General features: G+C 44.9%; 2 protein-coding genes and 1 pseudogene across 7 annotated transcripts in view; 1 reads left to right on the top strand and 2 right to left on the bottom strand.

The window, feature by feature from the left end:
- Positions 1 to 11,320, bottom strand: part of SPATS2 (spermatogenesis associated serine rich 2) — a 101,002-nt gene extending 89,682 nt beyond the window's left edge. For all 3 annotated transcript variants that reach the window (XM_079773442.1, XM_079773441.1, XM_079773440.1), the window contains exons 1-2: positions 11,184 to 11,320; positions 10,296 to 10,381 (exon numbers count right to left, since the gene is read on the bottom strand). The gene's annotated coding sequence lies outside the window, so the exon portion shown is untranslated. The remainder of the gene's footprint in view (positions 1 to 10,295; positions 10,382 to 11,183) is intronic.
- Positions 11,321 to 12,988: 1,668 nt separating this feature from the next.
- On the bottom strand, positions 12,989 to 27,247 carry DNAJC22 (DnaJ heat shock protein family (Hsp40) member C22). 3 transcript variants are annotated; one of them, XM_079775229.1, is made up of 4 exons: positions 27,140 to 27,247; positions 24,941 to 25,896; positions 23,617 to 23,798; positions 12,989 to 13,252 (listed from the first exon to the last, which is right to left on the bottom strand). In XM_079775229.1, exons 2-3 carry the CDS (start codon positions 25,778 to 25,780, stop codon positions 23,619 to 23,621), a joined length of 1,020 nt encoding a protein of 339 aa, XP_079631355.1. In that variant the 5' UTR covers positions 25,781 to 25,896; positions 27,140 to 27,247; the 3' UTR covers positions 12,989 to 13,252; positions 23,617 to 23,618. The 3 variants fall into 3 exon arrangements, with proteins under 3 accessions (XP_079631355.1, XP_079631354.1, XP_079631356.1); XM_079775228.1 differs by lacking the exon at positions 12,989 to 13,252 and having other exon boundaries at positions 23,398 to 23,798; XM_079775230.1 differs by lacking the exon at positions 12,989 to 13,252 and having other exon boundaries at positions 23,708 to 23,814.
- LOC307101521 (small ribosomal subunit protein eS26-like) lies at positions 20,621 to 21,636 on the top strand (annotated as a pseudogene). Its single transcript has one exon. The product of its transcript is annotated as a small ribosomal subunit protein eS26-like (transcript).
- Positions 27,248 to 27,578: the final 331 nt, after the last annotated feature.

The following is a 27,578-nucleotide window of genomic DNA, read 5'->3' as shown; positions in this document are numbered from 1 at the left end:
CAGAGGTACCGAGGCGCGTGCGCAGAGAGGGCGGGCAAATGAGTACGCGGCTGGCTTTCTCAACCGGGAGGGAGACAAAACCTCCCAACTGCGCTGAACTCCAGTTTCGGACGAGACTCTGGGGACCCAGACTCATTTGGGGAGAAACTGGACTGTCTGGCAGTGGGCGGAACTTGAGGGCAGCTTTCTCTCAGAGGTGCTTGCAGCGATTACCACGGGACACTGAGACACAGGAGCCTATTAGGGCAGGGCTGATGGGAAACCAATGCTGTCTGCTCCACCCTGAGACTCCACCCCATCCAAGCTGAGCACGAGGCTTTTGCAAGTCTTGTCTCATAAGGGTGTCTCCAGCACAGAAGTTCTCCCAGCGTAGACACAGCTGATCTTCGCAGCCAATTGGCCTGGAGGTCAATTCCTCCCAGTGATACCAACAACAATCAAGGCTTAACTACAACAATAATGTGCACACAGCCCACAAAGGGGTGCACCAAGAGTGTCCACCTCAGGTAACTGGGGAGGCTGAGCCACTGGGCCCTATAGGACACCTAGCACACAAAGCCACTCTATCAACTCAGGGAAGCAGCCAAAATGCGGAGACAAAGAAACAGATCACAAATGAAAGAAATGGAGGAAACCAAATGACTGGATATAGAGTTCAAAACCATGGTTATAAGGTTTTTCAAGAATTTTCTAGAAAAGGCCGATAAATTTAGCGAGACCCTCGAGGATATGAAAAAGGACCAACTAGAAATTAAGCATACACTGACTGAAATAAAAAATATTATACAGAGATCTAACAGCAGACTAGAGGATCACAAGAATCAAGTCAAAGATTTGAAATACAAAGAAGCAAAAAACACCCAACCAGAAAAGAAAAAAGAAAAAAGAAAAAAGAATCCAACAATATGAAGATAGTGTAAGGAGCCTCTGGGACAACTTCAAGTGTACCAACATCCGAATTACGGGGATGCCAGAAGAAGAGAGAGAGCAAGATACTAAAAACCCATTTGAAGAAATAATGACAGAAAACTTCCCCCACCTGGTGAAAGAAATGGACTTACAAGTCCAGGAAGCACAGAGAACCCCAAACAAAAGGAATCCAAAGAGGACCACACCAAGACACATCATAATTAAAATGCCAAGAGCAAAAGACAAAGAGAGGATATTAAAAGCAGCAAGAGAAAAACAGTTAGTTACCTACAAGGGAGTACCCACATGACTGTCAACTGATTTCTCAACAGAAACTATGCAGGCCAGACGGGAGTGGCAAGAAATATTCAAAGTGATGAATAGCAAGAACCAACAACCAAGATTACTCTACCCAGCAAAGCTATCATTAAGAATTGAAGGGCAGATAAAGAGCTTCACAGATAAGAAAAGGCTAAAGGAGTTCATCACCACCAAACCAGGATTATATGAAATGCTGAAAGGTATTCTTTAAGAAGAGGAAGAAGAAGAAAAAGGTAAAGATAAAAATTATGAACAACAAATACATATCTATCAACAAGTGAACCTAAAAATCAAGTGAATAAAAAAATCTGATGAACAGAATAAACTGGTGAATATAATAGAATCAGGGGCAGAGAAAGGGAGTGGACTGACAATTCTCGGGGGGAAAGGGGTGTGGGGGGTGCGGGAAGAGACTGGACAAAAATTGTACACCTATGGATGAGGACAGTGGGATGGGTGGGTAAGGGCAGAGGGTGGGGTGGGAACCTGATGGAGGGGAGCTATGGGGGGAAAAGAGGAACAATTGTAATAATCTGAACCATAAAGACTTATTAAATTAAAAAAGAAGAAAAAGAAAAGTACTGCTCTACTACTGGTGTTAGCCTTGAAACAACAGCAAATCATTTACTACTGGACACATCATATGTACCCAAGAAAGGAAGGACTGCCAGTTTTTCAAAATGGTCTTTTCAGTCCAATGCAGGTCAATAGGAACTAACATCATTAGCAGCATCTTCAAATACAAAAGACATCTTCATGTATCCACAACTAGAGGCCCAGTGCACGGATTCGTGCACTGGTGGGTCCCTCGGCCTGGCCTGTGGGGATCAGTGGACCTCCATGCCGCCACGGCCCAGCCTTACCCACCAGCTCGTTGGGCTTCAGCCCGCTGTCTGCATCAATCCCACACAGCACAAAGTCGTGCATGAAGGGGCAGGCGGCCGGGGAGGAGCCGAGCCCAGGCTGGGTGCTGCGCCACTCCCGCTCATCCCGGCCCCACTGTGCCTGCCGCAGCTGCCACTTGATGCATGCAGGGGGAGTGTCCACAGGAGAGGCTCACTGCCAGCTGTGCTCGCCAGCCATGAGCCCTGCGTCTTGTGCCTGTCTGTCAGCTGAGCTGCACTCCACTGTGGGAGCGCACTGACCACCAGGAGGCAGCTCCTGTGTTGAGTGTCTGCCCCCTGGTGGTCAGTGTGCATCATAGCTACCTGCTGGTCGTCTGGTCACTTGGGCTTTTATATATATATATATATATAGATATATATAGATGATTCATCTACAGTTACATAATGGCCTCATCACATACTTCTTTCTTTTCCTCAGTCCCAAGACCCTTTTGCCAATCCTGGAAAACACACATACACATCCTCCACAACTAGGAATCATGTAATTTTGCTAATTAAGTAATGTAAAAATCCCCCCCACTAGCAATCCAAGGTTATTATTTAGGTTTTGAACTAGTAAGAATTCCTAGCTAACCCCTAATCACAAATTAGTCATTGAACAATGACTGAAGAAATTGCCTTTAAGCTAATGGCTACATCAGGGGTCCTCAAACTTTTTAAACAGGGGGCCAGTTCACTGTCCCTCAGACTGTTGGAGGGCCGGACTATAGTTTTAAAAAAAACTATGAACAAATTCCTATGCACACTGCACATATCTTATTTTGAAGTAAAAAAACAAAACGGAGAAAAAAAATGACAAATTAGGGGAGGAACCAAGATGGCAGCAAAGTTAAACAACTAATCTGCTGCCTCGCACAACAATTTCAAAAATACAACTAAAAGACAAAATGTCTACCACCCAGAACCATGGGAAAGCTGGCTGAGTGGTAGATTTACAACTAAGGAGAGAAAGGAGCACAAACGCTGAAAAGCTGAGTGAGGTATGGAGGCGCGAATCGGGCTGGAGGCGGGCGACTGGGCGCGCAGCTTTTCTTCAACCCGCAGGGAGACAAGCTCCCGATCACTCTGAAATCCAGTTTTTGGGGACACGCAGGGGACCCAGACACCTACGGGGAGAAGCTGGACTCTCGGCCATCGGGTCAGAAAGTGAGAGTGACTTTTTTGCAGAGGTGCGCCCAGCAATCATTGTTTACTGCGCTGGAGCGTGGGACGCGGGGACTTGGAAATGCAGAAAGGCAGAGACGGCTGACGGCAGCCATCGCCGTTTGCCACGCCCTAGCCTAGTGACACCCTGAGACCCTGCCCCACCCTGAGACCCCGCCTCGCACATTCTACAAACCCGCCCAGGCTCCACACAGCGGCTTTTACATATAAATGACCTGTTCTGTGGCAGCTTAACCAAATAAACTGCAGCTCCAGTCAGACTGCTCCAAAACCGCCCAAGCAAAGGAGAAAACTAGTCCTTGCTGTAGCTCCTGCTGGGGGACACACAGTACACAAGGGTACACCAAGAGTGTCCACCTCAGGTAACTGGGAGGCTGACCCGTTGAACCAATAGGACACCTAGTACACAAAGCTACCCTACCAACTCAGGGAAGCAGTGAAAATGAGGAGGCAAGGAAACAGATCACAAACCAAAGAAATGGAGGAGAACAAGCGACTGGACATAGAGTTCAAAACCACGGTTATAAGGTTTTTCAAGAATTTCATGGAAAAGGCCGATAAATTTAATGAGACCCTTGAGGATATGAAAAAGGACCAACTAGAAATTAACCCTTTGCACTTGCTTGCTTTTTTCTCGAGCTGCTACTGATGCTAACCGTGTCGAGTCACACTCGACATCAGAGTGCAAAAGGTTAAACATACACTGACTGAAATAAAAAATATTATACAGAGACCCAACAGCAGACTAGAGGATCGCAAGAATCAACTCAAAGATTTGGAATACAAAGAGGCCAAGGACACTCCTCCAGAGAAGCAAGAGAATTCAGAAAGTTGAAGATAGTGTAAGAAGCCTCTGGGACAACTTCAAGCAAACCAACATCAGAATTATGGGGGTACCAGAAGAAGAGAGAGAGCAAGATGCTGAAAACCTATTTGAAGAAATAATGAATGAAAACTTCCCCCACCTGATGAAAGAAATAGACTTACAAGTCCAGGAAGCACACAGAACCCCAAACAAAAGGAATCCAAAGAGGACCACACAAAGACACATCATAATTAAAATGCCAAGGGCAAAAGACAAAGAGAGAATCTTACAAGCAGCAAGAGAAAAACAGTTAAGTTACCTACAAGGGAGCACCCATAAGATTATCAGCTAATTTCTCAACAGAAACTATGCAGGCCAGACGGGAGTGGCAAGAAATATTCAAAGTGATGAATAGCAGGAACCTACAACCAAGACTACTCTACCCAGCAAGTTATCATTCAGAATTGAAGGGCAGATAGCTTCACAGATAAGAAAAGGCTAAAGGAGTTCATCACCACCAAACCAGTATTATATGAAATGCTGAAAGGTATTCTTTAAAAAGAGGAAAAAGAAGAAGAAAGATAAAAATTATGAACAACAAATACATATCTATCAACAAGTGAATCTAAAAGTCAAGAGAATTAAAAATCTGAGGAACAGAATAAACTGGTGAACATAATAGAATCAGAGGCACAGAATGGGAGTGGAATGATAATTCTCAGGGGGAAAGGGGTGTCTGTGTGGGGAGTACGGGAAGAGACTGGACAAAAATCATACACCTATGGATAAGGACGGGGGGGGGGGAGGTAAGGGCAGAGGGGGAGTGGGAACGGGGTGGTGGGGAGATATGGGGGGGGGAAAGGAGAAACAATTGTAATCTGAACAATAAAGATTTATTTAAAAAAAAAAAACACAAAAAAACTGCAAAAACACCCGCATGTGGCCCGCAGGCCGTAGTTTGAGGACACCTGGGCTACGTCCTCAGACACTGCAGAATGTTTTAAGGGCCTGGGGCTGCTACAGAATCTGTGTTGGAGATTATGTATATTCCAAGAACCCACCCTTATACAGGCCGCCATGGTAGATTTTAACAAGAATACTAAATGCTGGCCTCTGACCAATGCTTAATATCCAGTAATCTAAAGAAAAGGTGTTTACAAACTTTAAATCTTTAGAAATATTTCAGAATCAACACACCACCTCCAAGGTAATATGGGCTCACTAAGACTCCTATGAGGTTCCCAAAATATGGCAAATGAGCCTGAAGCTCCTTCATAATCCATTAATCTCAAGAAGCAAGATGCAGGGATAACTAACCTCCTTGTGACATTTAGAAAAAATGAAATGAGCCCTAACCGGTTTGGCTTAGTGGATAGAGTGTCAGCCTTCGTACTGAGGGGTCACAGGTTCGATTCCGGTCAAGGGCATGAACCTTGGTTGCGGGCACATCCCCAGTAGGGGGTGTGCAGGAGGCAGCTGATTGATGTTTCTCATCAATGTTTCTAACTCTCTCTCCCTCTCCCTTCCTCTCTGTAAAAAATCAATAAAAATATTTTTTTTTAAAAAAAGAAAAAATGAAATGAGAGGTAGACCTATCAGAAGAGACAATTCACTGTCAGTCTGCAGCTATTTCAACCTATTGTATTTCATACTGTGTGTCAACTTTCTCAAATATGGAGGGAAAGAAAATTGAGTTAAACAAATAACTTCAGTCAATTTTACTTCCGGTATTACAGCTATATTTAAAGCCTGAAGTATTTAAAGCCTACAGCAGACACTAAAACCTTATTCAATGAATGAAGAAAGTATACCAAAGATAAGCAGTAATCAGTAGCTCATACATATAAAACATTTTAAAATGAAAAAAGTACCTTGAATTTCAATCAAAGGCAGCAAAATAAACTGAAAAAGCTCTACACTACTGACACATTTTTCACATACATACAGATAATGTTCTTAAGATGATTATCCACATTTTTAGGTATGACTGAAAAGATCTGCACATAACAAATGGCTCCTTCCACACTGGGTACATTTCACACTTTAGAACAGAAACTCCCATTTTACTCATCAGCTGAAATGTTTAAAATTTTTTAAGAGTAATTTTATTGCTAAGTTGAAACATGTTTTCATGTGCTTGCCAGATATAATGATACATAAATATAAGTAGGCAGAAGCTAAAGAAAGCAATCAAAACTAGGTAAATCATTTCCTTGGAATCATTTCCAGTACAAATGTCCTGCAAACAGTACAGAAAAAGTCAGTAGAGGAACATCATCCAGCAAACATAAAGCCAATTGCTACCTTCAGATGAATACATAATAAAATCACCATTTACAAGTAACCACGCTTCCTCAAAAAATTAAACACTGATTACTATATAACCCAGAAATCCCACTTCTAGGTATATACCCACAAGAATTGAAAACAAGGACTCAGATATTTGTACACCAATATTCACAGCAGAATTATTCACAATAGCCAAAGGTGGAAACAACCCAAGTGTTTATGATGAATGGATCAATAAAATGTGGTATGCACATTCAGTGGAATACTGTACAGTCCTAAAAAGAAATGAAATTCTGACACAGGCTAAAACACTGGTGAACCTTGAGGACACTGTGCTAAATAAGCCAGACACAAATGGACAAATACTATGATTTCAAGTATACAAGATGTGCAGAGTAGTTATATTAACAGAGACAGAAAGTAGAATGATGGTTGCCAAGGACTCAGAGAAGAATTAGGGAGTTATTGTTTAATAGGTACAGAGTTTCAGTTTAAGAAGATAAAAATGTCTAGAGGTTGATGGTGGTGATGATTACACAGCAATGTGAATGTACTTAATGACACTGAACTGTACACTTAAAAATGGTTTAAAAAGTAACTTTTGTTATGTATATTTTACCACAATTTTTTTTAAGTAACCAAGCAAGAACATGATTAAACTATTGTGGCAAAAATATATCAGGAGAAGCGGTAAAAGTCTGTAACAGGCATGCTTCACTGTCATCCTGCAGAGCCTAGATGATTTACCTGAAAGTCAAGATCTCAAAATAGAGACGGACATACCATTTTCATGTTGCTACTGATATATATTTATACTATGGGCCCATTGCACAAATTCGTGCACCTTGAAAGGAACTGTGGGCCGTGAAGCTGCAGTGGGCACAGGGGCAGGTCTCGGCCCATCCTCCGCATCCCCATCTGCCCCTCTCCCCTGCCCCCAGTCCTGTCTGCCAGCAGCCGCGCTCCTGCCACCACTGCTCCCATGCACTGATGGTGCCGACTCCACTCGGATGATGGCACGGAGGAGCAATTGGGGCTGGCACCAGCAGCGGGTGCAAGCGGCAGCTGCTGCCCCGATCGCCCCTCAGGAGCAGGGGGAGGTGGAGAAGCCCTCAGGGGCGATTGGGGCCAGCATCAGGTGTGAGCAGGGCCAGTGCCGGCAGCAAATGCAAGTGCCACATGGGACCATGGCGCACTGGAGCAAAGAATTTTCAGTAACCACCAGAGGCTCACCCCAATCATAGTGACAGGGGCTCCGCGTTGGTCTGGCGCCCCCGCTCACCTGCTCCACCATCCCGCCCCGGCTGATGCCTGCCATGTTCTGCGCTCTGCTGCTGCTGCCGACACCCGCCATGTTCCAAGTGCACCCCCTGGTGGTCAGCGCACGTCATAGTGACCAGTTGTTCAGTTGTTCCGCCATTCAGTCTATTTGCATATTAGGGTTTTATAGACAGACTAGCGTTCCCATTGCAGGAAGAATCCTGCAATAGGGTTTCCTGCTGCACTCTACCCCGCCCCACCTGCGCTCCTCCCTTCTCCCCCGCCCCGCCTTCTCTGCCAGCCCACCTGCTCTCCTTCCTTCTCCCCCGGCCCCGCCTCCACTCCTCCCTTCTCCTCCCCCCAGCTTGCTTGCTTCTCCGCAGCTTTGCTCCCTTCTGCAGCTCTTGGCTACTTTCTACGCTGTCTTGATATGCAAATTAACCACCATATTGGTTGGGCTAATTTGCATACTCGTCTGGATTGGTTGGTGGGTGTGGCTTGGGCATAGCGAAGGTGTGGTCAATTTGCATATTTGTCTATTATTACGTAGGATAGATAGATACCAAGCAAATGAAGAAACCTAACTATATTCTACAAGAAGTCATCTGTTAAATAAATGAATGCGCTCCCCTTCCCAATAATTAAATCAGAAAAATAAAAAATAAATAGCTTTTCCTTCCAATCTCCAGTGGAAGCAGCAAGATTGAAATAATCAGTTCTACTTCTTCTATCAAAGAAGCACAGTGGATCTTAAAGAGTAACTGTTAAGTTCCCAATTTTAACATGGTGGCTCTACAGTGAGAAACTGCAAGCAGCAATTTAAAATAATAATAATAACAACAATAAATAGTACATACAAACATCCTTCACTGCTATTAACTGACTCTGCACAAGTTACTTAACCTTTCTGAGCCTCATCTGAAAAATTGGGATAATGCTTATAGCTATCTTTTAAGGACTGATTGAAGATCTTATAATATATATAAAACACACTGAGTTCAATGCCTAGACTACAGAAATGCTCAACAATTCCCTCTCCTACCATTCACTAGTATCTGTAGCCCTTTGCTACTCCTGGATCAGCCTCCAGGGGCTATGCTGATGTTTTAGCCAGTAACCTATGGCTCTTCCCTCAGGCCCCAGCTGTTTCTCAGTTCTAGTTGTTTCACTAGGGGTTTCTAAGAGGATTCTATCTATATTTAGAGATAATGCTAGTACCAACTGTGGACTCAACAGGTGCTTTGAGGGCACTTGAGTACTCAGCAGTTTTCCATTGTTTTCCCGTGTGAACTAGTTTTGATTCCACAATTGGCTGTCTTGACTTCTACAAAGAAGAGTGGCATGTATGCACAGCACACCGGCAGTACACCAAACAGAAAATGAAGTGTGCTCATAGGACAAACCCTTAGTAAGATGTGTTAGCCCTATTATCAGGACCCCAGATTTGGTAAATCACAGGAGGAGTCAACACTTACTCAGTTAACTCTAGAGATGTAGCCCACTAACCCAATCTTCATCTAAATAACTAATATTATATCAGATTCAAGTTGCAACCAATTCATGCTGCTTGTATTACAACCAAAACTAGAGGAGGGAGAGGGCAGGAAGAACCACCATACAGTGAATATTTATTTTAATATATTTTTATTGATTTCAGAGAGGAAGGGAGAGGAAGAGAGAGATAGAAACATCAATGATGAGAGAGAATCATTGATCAGCTGCCTCCTGCATGCTCCCCACTGGGGATCAAGCCCGGAACCCGGACATGTGCCCTTGCCCAGAATCGAACCTGGGACCCTTCAGTCCGCAGGCCAAGGCTCTATCCACTGAGCCAAACCAGCTAGGGCCAGACAGTGAAGATTTAAAGAAGACATCCAAAAGATCTGGGTCTGAATTCAGCTTTATTTACTAGCTCTGTGACCTCAGTAAATTATTGCACCTCTTAATTTATAAAATAGGAAATAATTGTCAGGATTCAATTAAATGAGATAATGTATGCAAAATAATCTTAGCACCTTGCCTAGCCCACTGAAAGAGGTCAATAAAGAGCCATATTATCATTAATGAGGACACTGCACTCACTCTTTGCTTTGTTCAGTTTTTATAACATATAAGAAAAGTGACAATTTACATAATTATTTTTGGAACTTGCTGAAAAATAAATATAAACTGATGAATTCCCAGAAATCTTAGATGAGTCAGCAAAATTTAATACCCAACAAATAAAAAGCTTAACGTGGACTATTTATGAACACAGAAAGGTAACTAGTTTCAAAACCAGCAATCTTGTACCTAATACCATTCATTCAAAATTTAGTCTGGAAATCCAAGTTATCAAGGAAATACTTCCCCACAATATTTTCAAATAAGGTGATTTTCAAATCACCTTCATTCAAACTGGAAAATATGAGGCAGCCTGATAATTTGAAATCAGCATCAAGATTTTGAGGCAGCACCCAAGCTCTCTCACGAACATAAAACCAGTAGCAGATGGTACATGAACATTTCTCAGTGAGAAACTGCAATTCTAAACAAAGTACAGATAACTCGATTTTATCAAGGCTATTCATCACCTTTTGGTCTAAATGAAAACAAACTCTTGGTTCCCTCTCAAACACCATGAACTCTGCATTATCACTGACCTGACTCAAAAGCATAGATAGATGCCGGTTTCTGGCGATCTGTCCTCTCCTGCTTCATTAACCACAGGTAAAATACGTACTGTAACCTGAGCAGAGGAGACATAATTATTACAGGTATGCTTTATCAATGAAACAGACTATCAATGACAACCAAATTACTAAAAGAGCAGCTTGTACTCCTTAGCAGAGGGACAAGCCTGGGAAAGATCCACCTTCTAAAATAACCCAATCATCCTGGATGAATTAGGAGAACTCTGGTCCACCTCCCCTACACTCTCCAACCAGATCTACCCTCTGATTTAATTCAAGCCCAAACCACATCTAGTTCATTTCTCTGCCCCACTTCGCATAATTTTCCGTTCTCTCCCACCCTCCCAATTCCAAGAATGCTCTTTTATCCCCCCTCAATTCCGAAAATGCTCTTCAAATTTATTTTCAAATCCCACTTTGCCCCAAATCTTAAGGACCTCCGGCACTCATGCAGATGACCTTACGCATTCCCACTGCATTCCCACTTCATTGTACTTCCACTCCCAAATAACCCATCTTTTCCATTATTTTCCATCTCTCCTTGTTTCTTAAAATCCAATACCCCACACACGGTCACACCAGAGAACTCCCTCACCCCATTGTTTCCCCGGCCTAAGCCTCTGGAAACACCCCAACTCCGACCGGAGTGCTTCGGCCCGCCCCACTGACCCCAAACACCTTTCACCATCTGGGCACCCCAAGTCCCAAGGGCTCACTTCCCCCTCTCCTCCGTCCCCAACCCCCAACAACTACTCTTTCCCCCGTGCCCTCCCTCGAGCCCGCTCTCAGTTCCTCAGCGCTCCCTTTATCCTTCACCAACGCCCCCCCCCCCTCCGCACCTAGCAGGCTCAGCCTCACCTACGCCGGGCCCCCGCAGCCGCCGTGTCCCCCCAGTTCCGGGCTCCGCGTCCCGGACGCTCCGGGGTCTGTGAAGAGGAAAGCAGCTCCGCCGCCTCCTTCGCCTCTTCTGGAGCCGCCGCCGTCCCCGCCGCGCTCCTCCCCCAACTCTCCCAGAGCGGGACGCCGCCCCGCCCCCTCCCGCCCCTTTCCCCGCTCCCCTCCTCAGCCGGCCGCGGGCTGGGAATCGCCGTGGCGGCTGGGGGCCGGCGCGCCTGCGGATCCACTCCGACCTCGCCCGGGCTCGAGCCGCGCGCCCCGCCCGGAAGCCCGCTCGGGCGCGTGCGCGCCAGCCAGCCAGCGCGCAGGGCGCGTACTCGCGCCGGCGCGAACCCGGCGCGCGAGTGGGAAGGCGGCGGGATCGAGGCGGGCTTCGGCCCGTCGCGTTACCGTTACCGTCGTGACCGGGCCCCTCGCGCCTGAGTTGAGGGGGCCCGGCCTCGCCAGGGGTTGGGATTACGGGGAAGGGAAAGCGCTGGAGGAGTAGGTCGGAAGCAAACTAGGTAGGAGTGGGGACGGGTGGAACGCAAGCTTGCGTCCCCAAGCAGAACTGCCGGAGCCCAGACCGAGCGGGCGGCGTGGGGGTGGGGGACCGCGCTCCGGTAGTGCAGCGCCCGAGCTGGAAATGCCGGAAAGAGCCGAAACTCTCCCGGAGGCAGCCGAAGGCGGGCGCCTCGAGGGGCACCACGCGAGGGGTTTTTTTCTCTCTAGGTTCTGGCCCGGACTTGATCTCTCAAGTCGCCCTCCCTTTCGCCTCTCACGTCTCCGCCCCGTGAGTTTTCCACCACTTTCCCCTTCGCCTGCTTCCAGACCCAATTTTTCACAAAAGGCCATTTAAGAGCCACCAGCGGCGGGAAACCGGGAGGTCCGGATTTGGTGGCCGCTCAGCCTCCTGGGAGGCCGGTGGGGGGTGGGACGGGGTGAAGGCGCCGCCCAGGCCTGGAGCGCTGAAACGTCCCGAACAAGTCGGAGGTTCTCGACCCCAGCCACATGCCCTCGACGCACCGCCCAAATACATTGCTGAGTCGGTGTTCCGGTCTCAGCGGCCTGCATCCTCCTCGTCGGCTGCGGTCAGTCTCACCGCCCGTCGAATCTTTCTGTTAAATAGCCCTCTGTCTTCGTGGTCAGGTTCCCAACCTCCCCAAGGCCAGAACCACCGTTAATATCTGTGCACGACCTAGCCCAATGTCCTGCATGGGTGAAGCGCTCACCCCACTGGTCAGCCGCCGTTTAGGAGCGGCTATAGGCTGGGCATTTAGATAATCGGCATTTTAAAAAATTAATCAGGCCCTGTCGGGGTAGCTCAGTTGGTTAGAGCATTGTCCCGACACACCAAGGTTGTGGGTTCTATCCCCAGTCAGGGCATATACAAGAAGCAACCAATGAATGCATAAATAAGTAGAACAACAAATTGATGTTTCTCGTCTCTCTCCCTTCCTCTCTCTAAAATCAATAAATAAAAGTTAATCAGAATCTATCCTTGTGTTTTTATCTTTTGAGGTCAAAGCCTAAGGGGCTCTAGACAAACCTGAGTGTATGTGAATGTGTATAGCCACAGGCACGATGCAGTTTTGGTCTCCACATATCTGTTATTTATTGCAGTTGCAGTACACGTTATGGAGTAATATATCTCTACGAAGTCATCTGGGCCTTTGGTTTTAAACTTTGTATGGGGTAGAGAGTCAAAAATGCCCTGGAACCCACTGACCCCTGGTTAATAATGCCTAATCTAATGCAACCGTATCATTTACAGATCTAAAGAAACAGAAGAGTAAGTCATCCAACGAGTTAGTGCACTAAGCCATGTGTTGCTCCTATTGGATATGCTTTCAAAGATTCAAATAGAAATTGACAGCCGAAACCGGTTTGGCTCAGTGGATAAAGCTTCAGCCTGCAGACTGAAGAGTCCCAGGTTCGATTCCGGTCAAGGGCACGTCCGTTGGTTGCAGGCACATCCCCAGTGGGGGTTGTGCAGGAGGCAGCTGATAGATGTTTCTCTCTCATCGATGTTTCTAACTCTTCCTTCCTCTCTGTAAAAAATCAATAAAATAATCAATAAAATATGGTTTAAAAAAAAAAGAAATTGACATAAGTACCCAATAAGTGGTAGACATTCTTCTAGGCACTGGGTCACTTACAAAGAAGAATAAAATAATGCCATATCACCAAGGAGAGTATCCAGTTCTAAAAATGATATAAGATATTAAATAATTCTATATAATGAAAGGCTAATATGCAAATTGTCCCCTCAGGAGTTCAACCGACTGGGAGTTCGACCACTCACTATGATGTGTGCTGACCACCAGGAGGCGGCACGGAATGAAGGAAGGCCCCGATCGACCCTGATCACTAGCCAGGCCTAGGGACCCTACCTGTGCATGAATTTCGTGCACTGGGCCTCTAGTTAACTATAATAACATGTGGTAAGTGCTAAAACAGAAAAGTCCAAAGTGTAATGAATGACAAACTCACATACCGAGTGGGAACAGGTGGATAAGTTCTGGTTAATAGGAAACTGGATACTAAAGAATGGGACCTGAACCAATGGGATCCAAAATCATATTCCATAATGGCTGATTTCACCTACCAAAAGTCACTCTGGAAACGCCTTCATTACAGGGCATGTTGCTGCTGCAAAACTAATAAAGTTTCTTTGGGAGGAAAATAAAGTCCCCACTCTTGGAAACCTTATGGTCGGTTTAGGAAAGACATGCCTCTCATAAGAGAGCCCCTGAATTAACAGGTGAGTTATTTCCATGTGGATACCCAACTCAAAGAGTAGAGGTGGGTTAAGGAGCACGTCTAGGCCCAATCTAGAAGGAGAGCTGTCAAACATTGGAAGTTTAACAAGATAAAGATTATCAGCCCTAACCGGTTTGGCTCAGTGGATAGAGCGTCAGCCTGCGGACTGAAAGGTCCCAGGTTAGATTCTGGTCAAGGGCATGTACCTTGGTTGCGGGCACATCCCCAGTAGGAGGTGTGCAGGAGGCAGCTGATCAATGTTTCTCTCTCATCGATGTTTCTAACTCTCTATCCCTCTCCCTTCCTTTCTGTAAAAAGTCAATAAAATATATATTTTTTTAAAAAAAGAATATCATATTCGCCCTGGCCAGTAGTTCAGTGGTTAGAGCATTGGTCGAAGCACCAAAGGGTCTTGGGTTCCATTCCCTGTCAAGAGCATGTACCTGGGTTGCAAGTTCGATCCCTGGCCCCAGTCGGGGCACATTCAGGAAGCAACAACTAATCAATGTGTCTCTGTCACATTGACGTTTCTCTCTCCCCCTCCCTTCTTCCCTTCCACTCTTTCTAAAATCCAATGGAAAAAATATCCTCGGGTAAGGATTAATAAAACAAATAAACAAGGGAATATCATATTTTATAGATCTCCTTCAAGGGAGAATTGAGTGTGGTTGAAAGGAACATTTTGCTAAGTCCCTGGGGTGGCAGTAGGTAAGGGTAAGCTCCTTCCAAGGATTTTACTCAAAATATAGCCCTCCAGCCTAGTCATTGTGGCTCCATGGTTGAGCGTTGACCTATGAATCAGGAGGTCACAGTTCAATTCTCAGTCAGGGCACATGCCCAGGGTTTCAGGTTCGATGGCCAGTAGAGGGCATGCAGGAGGCAGCTAATCAATGGTTCTCTCCCATCATTGACTCTCTCCCTCACGCTCTCTGAAATCAATGAAATTACACACACACACACACACACACACACACACACACACACACACTAATAAAAGAGAAACATGCAAATTGACCGTACTTCTGCTATGCCCACAAGCCACGCCCAACAGCCAATCAGGAGTGCGTATGCAAATTAACCCAACCAAGATGGCAGCAGCCATGGAGCTGGAATGAGCAGGAGGCTTGGGTTGCCCTAGCGATGGAGGAAGCCAAGCTTCCCGCCCACCCTGGCCGGCCCTGGCCTCCGCTCAAGGCTACAAAGTTTCAATTATAGAAGATAAATAAATCCCAGATACTTGCTTCCAGCCAGCCAGGGCATCCGCTCAAGGAGGTGCTGGAAAAAAAAAAGATGGGCTGGGAGCTTGGGTCACCAGGGGGTGATCAGGCCAGGATGGGATGGCAGTTGTGGGTGATCTGGCTGGTGTTGGGGGGCGGGCAGGGCCATTGGGGGTAAGCAGACCAGCAAGGGGGCCAGTTGGAGGTGATCAGGACAGCGGGGGGGGGGGCAGTTTGGAGTGAGCAGGCCAGCAAGGGGGCAATTGGAGGCGCACAGGCCAGTGGGGAGGGAAGGTGGGAGCAAGCAGGCCAGTGGGGAGGAAAGGTGGGGGCGAGCAGGCCAGGAGGGGGGGCAGTTGTGGGCGAGCAGGCCAGCAGGCAGAGTGGTTAGGGGCAGGCAGGCAGGTGAGCAGCTGGAGCCAGCAGTCCCGGATTGTGAGAGGGATGTCCAACTGCTGGTGTAGGCCCGATCCCTGTAAACCGGCAATAGGACATCCTTCGAGGGGTCCCAGATTGGAGAGGGTGCAGGCCGGGCTGAGGAACACCCCCCCCCATGCACAAATTTCATGCACTGGGCCACTACCACTAGTGTGTGTGTGTGTGTGTGTGTGTGTGTGTGTGTGTGTATACATATATATATATGGGTATTTTTGTTTGTTTTTTTTAAAATAGCCCTTCCAAGGAGGATGGATGCCATAGAGCATATGTCTTGCTGACTGGGGTTTGCAAGTACCCCTACTGCAACTCATGGTTCACCTTTGCCCTTTCTCCATGCAGCACTCTACCTCTCTAAAAAGACATTGAACAAATGTCTCAAAAATACTCTGAAGCATCGGCCTGCGGACTGAAGCGTCCCGCATTCGATTCCGGTCAAGGGCACATGCCCGGTTTCGGCTCGATCCCCAGTTGTGGGTATGTGAGAGTCAGCCAATCAATGATTCTCATCATTGATGTTTCTATCTCTCTCTCCCTCTCCCTTCCTCTCTGAAATCAATAAAAATATTTTAAAAAAATACTTTTTGGAACTTGGTTACAAAGATTAATTTTATCATTGTTCTATATACTACCTATACACTTTTCATTTTGTATGCTATACTTCACAGTAAAACAAAGTGAACGTTGCCTTCTTTGAAATAATTGCAAATTGTTTACAATCTATCTATAAATTATATGGGAGGAAAAGAAATGATGTAATAAATTCCACATAATTCTTGTGACCTACTCTGAAGAAAACAAACCAAAAAACACCAAATTTCTGAAATTATTAGAATAACTTCTAAGGCTTACAAAAGAAGATCATTTTGAAATAACATCCATATGTCTCAGCTCAGCCTTAAGGGAATTCATTTACCCCAGGTTACCTAATGATTGAGTGGCAAAACTAGAACTAAGAATAAATTATGACATAATCTTCACCTTGGCAGATATATTCTGCTGATATTAACCTGACCTAATTTGATATGTTTCAAATAGATCCTGGAGATGAGAACTTTTCTTGTGTTTTTAAGTTGGTATTTTGTATCTGAAATGATTGATTGCCACATTCCATGTTTTTATGACAAAGAACAAGAAGCTCAAGTTAAACAATAATCTGAGAGACTTAAAATTTTTACTCATTATTTTGGAGACTTGATAATCAATGACTAACTGAGGAACATGATTTTTCAAAGTCTCTGTTGACTAAAGATAAGGCTACAAGCCACAGCAGGCACAAAGAGTAGTACACTCATAAGGGTGTACTTTCTCCTTTGCTTGGACTACTTCTAATACCTAAGAATATTCATATTGGCAGTCCAAACTGTGTGTCTTAGAAAATTAGTTTCATGGGATGCTAAATAGATGTTATCTGAAAAAACTGTTCCAGGTCCAAATAAGTTTAGGAAACACTAGTCAAAATCAAGTTGAACTGCTTGCTTTACTTCTCAGAGCACTTGATATGGTAATGTGATTTGCTAATATTGAAGGGAATGCACTATATAGTATGCAGCTCTCCCAGCTTTCCCCCAAGGAAACGTAATTCTCCCAGGAGACTTTTGTACAGGGCTAATGTTTCTTTGATCATCCATCTATGAAGTTCTATTACAGGGTCTTGATTAGGTTGGCACTTCCCATTTACAGAGAACAAAACTGAGGTCCAAAGACCTGGGTCAGATATCCAAATTCAGTTGTGTATCAGATGTTTAGAGCTGGAAAAGGCCTTAAATTATCAAAGGTTAACTTGTTACATTGCAAAATTAGTGGCAATATGTCAGAACCAAAACTCAGATTGTAAACACTCAACTCAGTAAGAGTGCCTTGCAGGTTCATCAAAAACTTGAATTTAATCATGGGTGAATTTATTTCTATGTGCAATATATATAACTAATACTGCTTTTATGTAAGTTCATTCATGGAATTTCAGCATACTCTTTCATTTATACAGTCTGTCACCATTTTATAAAAATTGATAATGTGCCCAGCCGGGTGTAGCTCAGCAGTTGAGATGCAGGCATCATTATCCCCATGTAATAAATGAGGAAACAGGCTTTAAATTGTTAAATAACAAGTTAACACACTTAGTATATGTTCTATTAGTTAAATTGGGCGAAGATGACCCATTCCTTTAAGAGGCTTTGGCATAAGACTTACAAACACGAGATGGAATGATTATATGGCAACATGTAAGAAAATGCTAGATAGAATGGTACAAAATTGACAAGAATGCTGAAGGAATTCAAGGAAGAAAGATTACTGGAGATGGAATTAATCAGTGAAGGCATCATTTAGGGATAAACCTTAAGCTGGATCATAAAAGAAATGTAAGATTTCAATTAGCAGCAAGAAAATTACAGGAAAGAAGAGTGACATCAGCAAAGGCATTAACATGAGAACAAGAAACACACAAGGAAAAAGAATTTGAGTTTGAAGGGAGATGAGTCTGAAAGGATTAGTCTCTTAACTGTGCAAGAAAAGTCCACTCCTAAGAGACAATGGGTTTCCAGTCAATTAATATAAAATGATAATGGCACCACTTGCAGTTAATTGTTTTCCAACCCAAATTATACAGAAGAGCAGTAAATGTACACTCTCTGCTATGGACTCCAGGAATGAAAAGAAGAAAGAAACAAGAGAGGCCAAGTCTAAACTGGTGGTTATGGGTATAGAAGAAAAGGTGGGGAGTAACATGAGCTTTATTGGCCCTCAGATCTGTGACTGGGAAACATGAATAGAACACATTTAAATGCCACCCCCCCCCTCCCATACTCTTCTCATTCCTTTCTTGCTACTAATTCATCTGAAAGGTGCCTGACCTATTAACGCTAGGAAAAAATGTCCTTTTAGGTTGTTGTTCCCTACAACCTTTCTCAGCCCAGAAATGAGACTAAAGTCTGTCACAGACTGAGTTAAAATTAGTCCCTTCCTATTTTCCCACACAAGGCACTGCTTTGTTCTGTCGAAACTTGTCAGGTTTAAATCCAGAAAAGGTCTTACTTAAATGTGTAATAATTTGCAAATAAGTAGATGGACTTGGAAAGGATGGGTGAGAAGCGAGAAGAAAGGAGAGAATTGGGAGGAAAAGAAAAAGGAAAATAAAAAAAGCAACAAACCATTGAAATGAAATCTCATTTAGCTGAAACCCCATGTAATTTTCTGCTTTTGTTGTTCAAAACCCAGCTTACCAAAACAAACAAAACCAGTTAGTTGAACAAGTTTCAATCCCTTGCAGTGACTAAAATAAAGAGATGGCAAGGAACAGAAAGAAACAAAAATCTCAGCTTCTCAGGGTGTCAACTCCAAAAGCCGAAGCAGTGGCATGAAAAGTGTGTTCAAGCAAAGAAACCTCTAACGTGAAATACACGGCCCCAGACTCCCCTAGGGCTGTGGCCGGCAAACTGCGGCTCGCAAGCCACATGCGGCTCTTTGGCCCCTTGAGCGTGGCTCTTCCACAAAATACACGGCCTGGGCGAGTCTATTTTGAAGAAGTGGCGTTAGAAGAAGTTTACGTTTAAAAAATTTGGCTCTCAAAAGAAATTGCAATCCTTGTACTGTTGATATTTGGCTCTGTTGACTAATGAGTTTGCCGACCACTGCCCTACGGGATCAAATGACAACTAGAAAACATGCTTCAATTGGAGCTTTCCCTGAATAACATCCAAATCCAACTTCACAGTTGCTCTCTCCTTCCCCTCAAATGGTAATGAACTCTGGTAATAAACCTGCTTTGGAGGTGCCACTATGAGATCCTAAAAGAAGTGAAGGCACATATTTTACCCTTGTGACAGCCTTAAGGCGCCATCTGCAGTTCTCAGCTAAGACTGCAATAAACCCACACCTTATAGCTTGTTAGGATCAACCGCTAAAGAAAAAAGAAAACAAAGAAATACAAAATTCATGTCAGAGAGTCCTCAGAAGCACTGGGTTATAGAGTAGATGCAAACATAGGTTCGAAACATAGTGCCTAGGAAAATATCTAAGGGACTTATTGGCTATAAGCTCCATGAGCAATGAGAAAAAGCTAATAAATTCTTAGGCTGCTTGATTTAAAGAATGATATATTGTCCAGACCTTGAGAACTTAATAACCCCACAGTACCCTGTCCTGTCTGTACACATCTGAGAATTGCATTTAGTTCTGGGCACCACAATTTAAAAGCAATATTGACAAGAGCCATAAAAATGTTCATACCTTTTGACCCAGTAATCCCACCCATGGGAATTTATTCTGAAATAATTCAAGAGAATAGATGAATTAGAAACATGAAGATATTGATGCAGCATTCTTTATAACAAAAATATATATTAATAGCATAAATGTCTCCCAATAAAGGGAATATTATACAGCATTAAAATATTATTATTTGAATAAAAAGATGAATCTTGAAAACATAAGAAAAAAGCCAGACACAAAAGGAGATAGTGATTTCATGATTCCATTTGTATAAAATGTCCAATACAGGCAAATCTATAGAGACAGAAAGTAGATTAGTAGTTGCTAGGAGCTGGCAGGGAAGAATGGAGAGTAATTGCTAATGAGTATAGAGTTTCTTTTGGATATGCTTTCTTTTGGATGGTAAAAACATTCTTGAATTACATAGTGTTGGTGTTTGCACAACCTTATGAATATACTAACACCCACTAAATTGTATAGTTTAAAAGGCTGAATTTTATGGCATGTGAATTACATCTCAATAAAATATATATATGAAGTCTTCATAGTAATATACATAAATGCTCCTGATTCCAGGAGGGGGATAAAACAGTATAAAATTATATTCCCGATATGATTCAATCACGTAAATTTAATTATGTAAATTTATGGATGAGGATGGAAGAGATTATGAATAAATGAAAACAGACAGTTTGATAGAGGTGGATTTTTTATTGGGGGTGGTGGTGACCATTATATTGTTCTATGAGCAGATATTTTATTTTCTTCCCAAGACAGTATCCACAAGAGGGCACACAGCAGATGACAAACAAACCATTTAACATAAGTTTGGGCTGAAAAGACCCCAGAATCCAGTGTTGAAAACAATCTTAAAAGTCTTCTAACTCTCTCGGGTCCTCGTTTCCAAGATGACCAAGAAAAGAAGGAATAACGGTCGTGCCAAAAAAGGCCGAGGCCATGTGCAGCCTATTCGTTGCACCAACTGCGCCCGGTGCATGCCCAAGGACAAGGCCATTAAGAAGTTTGTCATTCGAAACATAGTAGAGGCCGTGGCCGTTAGGGACATCTCCGAAGCCAGTGTCTTCGACGCCTATGTGCTTCCCAAGCTGTATGTGAAGCTGCATTCCTGTGTGAGCTGCGCCATTCACAGCAAGGTAGTCAGGAACCGTTCTCGTGAAGCCCGGAGGATCGAACACCCCCACCCCGATTTAGGCCTGCGGGTGCTACCCCACGACCTCCACCAAAGCCCATGTAAGGAGCTAAGTCTTTAAAGAGCGAAGAAAAGTTCTCTGGGGGAAAATAAATGGAATTGTACTTTTTAAAAAAAAAGTCTTTTAAGTCCAACTTCCTCACACTATAAGGAAAAAAAACTGAGGCCTAGAGTGATGAGGTGACTCATCAAAGTCAGCTGACTAGTCATGCAAGAGGCAGAAGCAAAACCCCATGTCACTTCTCCATCTGTGCTCTTTCTAACAAACTACAGTGTTTCCTTAAACAAGGTGATGTTTAATCTGGAAAGGGGAATATTTAGAGGGATCTGACCTAAAGGGCAGGTTCTCACCAACAAAGGGATTTTTATTTTATTGACTTAGAGAGGAAGGGAGAGAGAGAGAGAGAAACATCAATGATGAGAGAGAATCATTGATCAGCTGCCTCCTGCATGCCTCCCACAGCAGATAGAGCCCACAACCCGGGCATGTGCCCTGACCGGGAATCAAACCATGACCTCCTGGTTCAACCACTGAGTCACACCGGTAGGGCTGTTTTTTGTTCTTTGTAGCAAAAGATGGCTAATCTAGAAAGAAATTACAACCCTACCTGGTTTGGTTCAGTGGAGAGAGCGTTGGCCTGCAGACTGAAGGGTCCAAGGTTCAATTCTGGTCAAGGGCACAGGCCCAGGTTGTGCCCTCGATCCCCAGTAGGGATGTGCAGGAGGCAGCCGACCAATGGTTCTCTCTCATCATTGATGTTTCTATCTCTCCCTTCCTCTCTAAAATAAATAAAAATATATTTTAAAAAGAAAAGAGAAATAAATTGCAGGGAAATTAATTTCAGTTAAATAAAAGAACAACTTAACTATTACAGATATTCAAAAGGTGGGAAAGGAAGGAAATTTCCTACTCAAAAAAAGCCAAAATTTTCATCTCTGAAGCAAGCTATTCTCGAGGCTCTGCATTGGATAGGTTCTTGAGGTAGAGGCCTTTTCAGTTCTCTTCCAACTCTTTTTAAAGGTTCTATAAATTTTTTATTTGTGGCAATGGGAGAATACAAATTTACTGGATTTCATTAAATCAATTCAGGTAGAGACTAAGGAAGACTTCTTGCTTGCGAGTCTTATTATTATTATTTATTGTTGTTAATCCTCACCCGATGATATTTTTCTATTGACTTTTAGGGACAGTGGAAGAGAGAGGGAAAGACAGAGAGAAACATCAATGTGAGAGAAACACATCCATTGGTTGCCTCCTGCAGGAGCCCTGACCAGGGCCCAGGCCAGGGAGGAGTCTGCAACCAAGGTACGTGCGTGCCCTTGACCAGAATTGAACCCGGGACACTTAGGCCGACGGTCTATCCACCGAGCCAATCCAGCTAGGGCTGGACTTTTTTTTTTTTAATTTATAGAAAATAGTAGCCAAAATAATTCTACTTTTTAAATATATATACTGCTCAGAATTAACTTCCAGAAAAAAAGGGGGAAAAAAGTGTGAAAGATAACCACACATAAAAAAGAACAAGAAAGCTGGAGTAAAAGTATATAATTTTCACATCCTGTGCCTGGTCTCCAGTCGTCCTGTGCATCCTGGACTGTTTCTTAGTAACTTGGGAATTAAGTAAGGCTCCTTTGAGATGCTCGAGATGCTGGCTCTCTAGAGTTTCCCCAAAGTCCCCATAAAGTCATATGAAATGTAAAATCGTGAATTTTTCCATAAGTCCTCATAAAACAATGTCATCTATCCCTTCTCCAATATCCCAATGAACACTATATACACCTCTTGTGACACTTAGTTCAAAAGACTGAATGAGGTGAACTTTGATATCTGTGTACCTGTGTTATCCTCAACCAGATTGTAAACTCCCCGGGAGCAAGGTGTTGTAGCTCAGAATCAGACCCCAAGTTTGGGGGAGACCCGAGGTCAGCCAGTCCAACCACCCATGTAAAGTTTGAGGGCTCTCCACAGTACTCCTCCAAGCAGAGGAGTCGGTAAGCGGGGAATACCCGCTACTCCACAGCAGCTTGTCCCTTCTTGGGGAAAGTGTAGCTCCTAGAAAGTTCTATGAATGGAACTAAAACATTTTCCTGAAATCTTAAAATTTAACATCAGTTTTACCCTCAGTAATCCACAGAATTGATCAAATCTTCTTTGTCACAGGATAACTTGTGAAATATTAAACCTTCATATTTTTCCTTCGATCTCCTAATCCAGTGCTTTGTACATTAAAAAAAAAAAAAAGTTAAATAACCTTCCTCCCTCACTCATCAATGTTACCAAGAGTGGGATAAGGTGGTATAGTCTCTAAAAGATATTTTATTGATTTTATAATGTTTTTCATTTCACTATATGGTTTTAAGAAAAATAGGAATACAACAGCCAAGAACTCAGAAATTCAATACATAAATACGTTTTTCCACCACAATAGCTTTCTCACCTATTTAAGGTTTTCTCATTCTCAGCTACAAGCAGTTTCTTTAATGCTGTTGGGTGCCCCTTGTAGGCCAAGATAAGCTGGGACAAACTGCCCAGCTCTGCCAGGAAGAGTCCATCCTCAAAGGGAAATGTCCTTCTCACCTCTAGAACCCCCTGAGCTTCCTGGGCGGACTCAGGGCTTCGTACGCAGCCTGGATCTCCAGGAAGTGCCTCTGTGCCTCTTCTGTCTGGTGCGGGTTGTGGTCAGGGTGCCAGATCTTCACTAGCTCCCGATATCGCTGATGTATGTCTTCATTTGTTGCCCCTTCTAAGAGACCCAAAACCTTAGGGAAATAGAAGCTGACAAATTAGAATCCCATAAGCTGTGAGGGTACCTGGGCCTTTCGCTGCTCCCTTCTTAAATCAGGCTGTGGTATCTCTGTGATTGGCTCCTACTTGACATGAAAAAGGCCTAGAGCCTCACATTAGAATTCCAGCTCTGGATCTCATGGCAAGAACCAAAATTTGCTTTTAATCACAGCTGCCCATTTTCCAACCTAGAACTTCACATCCCTGACAGGATCTTCTCCTTGCAAGAGAAATAAACATGTGTGTCCACCAAGCTGACATGTACAAGAATGTTCATAGCAGCTTTATTCAGAATAGTCCCCTCCTAGAACCCAAATGTTCATTAACAACAGAGTGGATACATAAATTCTGGTATGTTCATATAAGGGGATACTATTTAAAAAGAAAACAAGCATTTTACAATTGTGTGCAACAGTATGAATAAATCTCACAGACATAATGTTGAATGAAAGCAGACACAAAAGAGTACATACTGAATGATCCACTTATACAAAGTTCAAGAATGGGCAAAACTAGCTCTAGCCAGTTTGGCTCAGTGGATAGAGCATCGGCCTGCAGACTGAAGGGTCCCGGGTTCGATTCCGGCCAAGGGCACATGCCCGGGTTGTGGGCTTAATCCCCAATAGGGGGTGTGCAGGAGGCAGCCAATCAATGATTCTCTCTCATCATTGATGTTTCTATCTCTCTATCCCTCTCCCTTCCTCTCTGAAATCAATGAAGAAATATATTTTTTTAAAAAAAAGAATGGGCAAAACTAAACTATGGTAACAGAAGTCAGAATAGAGGTTACTTCCAAGGAAAGGGTTATAGCTTGGGAGTGGGTAGGAGGGAACATTCTTAGGGATGGAATATTCCATCCTTTGATCTAAGTGATAGTTACATAGGTATATACATAAAATTAGTATACTTTATATATGTTATACATCAATGAAAAGTAAATAAAATACACATATCCCACACACACACACTCACTCACTATTAGAGCCTCTGCACCTTCACACCTAAAGAAACCAGGATACCCTCCCGCCTGACACAGCAGACATGAAAACAAGGGGCACCAGCTCCAATAAGGCTTAGTCTAACTCCCAGACAGGAATGAAAGGGCAGAAAGCCTTACCTGGTAAGCCAACTGACGCTTCTCATCCTGAAAACTGCGAACAAACTCATAGAGCTTCTCCCACTCCTGGAAGTAGCCGCTGCTGAAGCCATGATCCCCCACCAGCAGCCTCCAGACGCGGTAAGGCAGAAGGAGGACAGACTCCACGAGGCGGCCAAGGAGGGGGAAGAAGCTGAACCAACTCAAGAGGGAGCCAAGGGTCTCTGCCACGTAGCTGAGGGTGGCAGCTGTGTTGCAGAGGGCGCTGTATGCTAGCGGGCCGGTGAAAGCAAGGTAAGCCAAGCCCAGGCGGTAGAGCCGCACACTCAGTGTCTCTGACACAACGGAAGCTTTGTAGCGGCGGTGCTTCTGGGCTGTGATGCTGGCCACCAAGCTGATGGGCAGAATAGCTATGGGGCGGCCATAGAAGATAGGGGAAGTGAGAAATGCTGCCCCTAGAGTGTTCTTAACGTCTGAGGTCTGGTTGCCAACAGCAGCCACCAGCAAGACTCCTAAGCCGACTGCCAGTGGGAGGCCCACAATATAGAAGCTGGCCATGAAGGAAAGGCTAATGAGAGCCACAAGGCCAAAATAGATGCCCACTATCACCTGGGCGGCAAAGCGAACGGGACTCACAGGGGGTGTCCCGCCTCTTGAACTCTGCCTCTGTCCTTGGGCTCTGTTGGCCTGAGCTACAAAGCCTGGGAGCTTCCAGAACTCCCAGAGCCAGCCCAACCCCCCACCCCCCAGGGTAAGCATCCAGAGCAGCGCGTGGCTGTCCCTGCCCAGGTACAGGTGGTGGAGCCCAGCAGGGCCCCCTACAGCCCAGAGGACATAGGTCACCAGGAGCCCCTTGGCCATCCTTTAGGGAAAGTGTCTCAGAACAACTCCAGTGGCACCCGACCTTGCTCAGAGTGCAGAAATCTGTAGTCCTCTGTGAGAAGTACGGCAATCATAGCCAGCGTTATCCTTAGACACTAGGAGGTAGGGGGAAAAGCAGCTTTAAGACTCTATCCATGTCCCAACACAGTTACCATTTCTTCTTCCAATAACAGAGTCCAGAGTTTCCTGAGTGTCCCGTCCCTGAAATGCTGGTTCTTCCATGCCCTTGAGTCTAGCACCTCATGTCTGTTTTTTAACAACCACAGTGACTCCAAATTTAGAAAAGAAAAATGTTTTCGGTGCTTTCAGTAGCCCTAGATGGTTTGGCTCAGTGGATAGAGCGTCAGCCTGCGGACTGAAGAGTCCCAGGTTTTGCTTTTTTTTTTTTTTAAATATATATTTTATTGATTTTTTACAGAGAGAGGAAGGGAGAGGGATAGAGAGTTAGAAACATTGATGAGAGAGGAACATCAATCAGCTGCCTCCTGCATACCCCCTACAGGGGATGTGCCCGCAACCAACGTACATGCCCTTGACCAGAATCGAACCTGGGACCTTTCAGTCCGCAGGCAGGCGCTCTATCCACTGAGCCAAGCCAGTCAGGGCAGGGTCCCAGGTTTGATTCAGGTCAAGGGCACATGCCTGGGTTGCTGGCTTGACCCTCAGTAGGGGGCGTGCAGGAGTCAGCCAATCAATGATTCTCTCTCATCATTGATGTTTCTATCTCCCTCTCCGTCTCCCTTTCTTTCTGAAATCAATAAACATATATTTTTAAGAAAACAAACAAACCAAAAGCAAAATAAATGCTTTCAGCTGAGTAACTGAGAACTCAGAACAGGTACCAAAAAAAAAATCATAAGCTTACATTTTAGACCTCCCCTGGGACCACTGACCTGGGGATGACTCAATGGGGAGTGGAGTGAATAAGTGTGCATAGGAGGCCCTTCTAAAGTTCCTACACATTTTGAAAGTTCCTGTCCCCCAATCCAACTCTGACTATGGCTGCCCTCTGACACTGACCCAAGGTTTTAGCCCTTCTCCAGCCTTCCAGCTCTCCAGGCAAAGAAATCTTCCCACAAGTCAAACGTGAAAAAAGTCCTCAATTCCCTCCACTTAAACAGCTCTGGGAAACTGCATTTTGACCTGAAACCTGGTGCCCCACCATTCGGCCACCTCCTGCCAGGGCCGACTTGGAAAGTCTCTCCAAAGCAGCCATGAATCCCCAGACTATAAAACAAGATGCCAAAGTGTGCCTGCCGGTCTCTGCCCTCCCCTCTACTTAGAGTGGGACTCATGACCACCAGCCAGTCCCCGCTGGTCCCGCGTGAGCGGCCGTACCTGGGTACCCCGGCTGCCAGGCGCATGGGATCTGACCAGTCATTTCCTTGGACCACAGCGTCAAAATGGCCCCTCACTCCGCTCCCACTTCCACCCAAATGGACTTTGTCTTTCTGTGTTTGCCGTGTCACGGAAGTCGGGTCCCTGGGGCCAGGCTCCTCCCCGAGGCCCTCCCCGGCTGCCTCTGAACACCTCGAGCTCTTCTCGCCCGCCCTCTCGGGTAAAGTCAGTTTAAGGTTTTCTGGGCGAATCCAGCCTCCCCAGCTCCAAGGGGCGGGCGAGTGCCCCGTCCAGGCCAGGCGCGCCAGCACCGCGGCACCGAAGCACCGCGGCCGCCAGGTGGCGCTGCCGCGTACACAGGGCCCTGCGGGTCCCCTGACACCTTGTGCTGTTGCCCGGGCCAAACAGCCCAGAACAGTCCCTTACAAACGCAAAAATA

Source organism: Cnephaeus nilssonii, assembly GCF_951640355.1.
Source record: "Cnephaeus nilssonii genome assembly, chromosome: 6".
NCBI lineage: Eukaryota > Metazoa > Chordata > Mammalia > Chiroptera > Vespertilionidae > Cnephaeus > Cnephaeus nilssonii.
The sequence above is the reverse complement of the archived record's forward strand: the minus strand, read 5'-3'. Positions and strand labels throughout refer to the sequence as shown.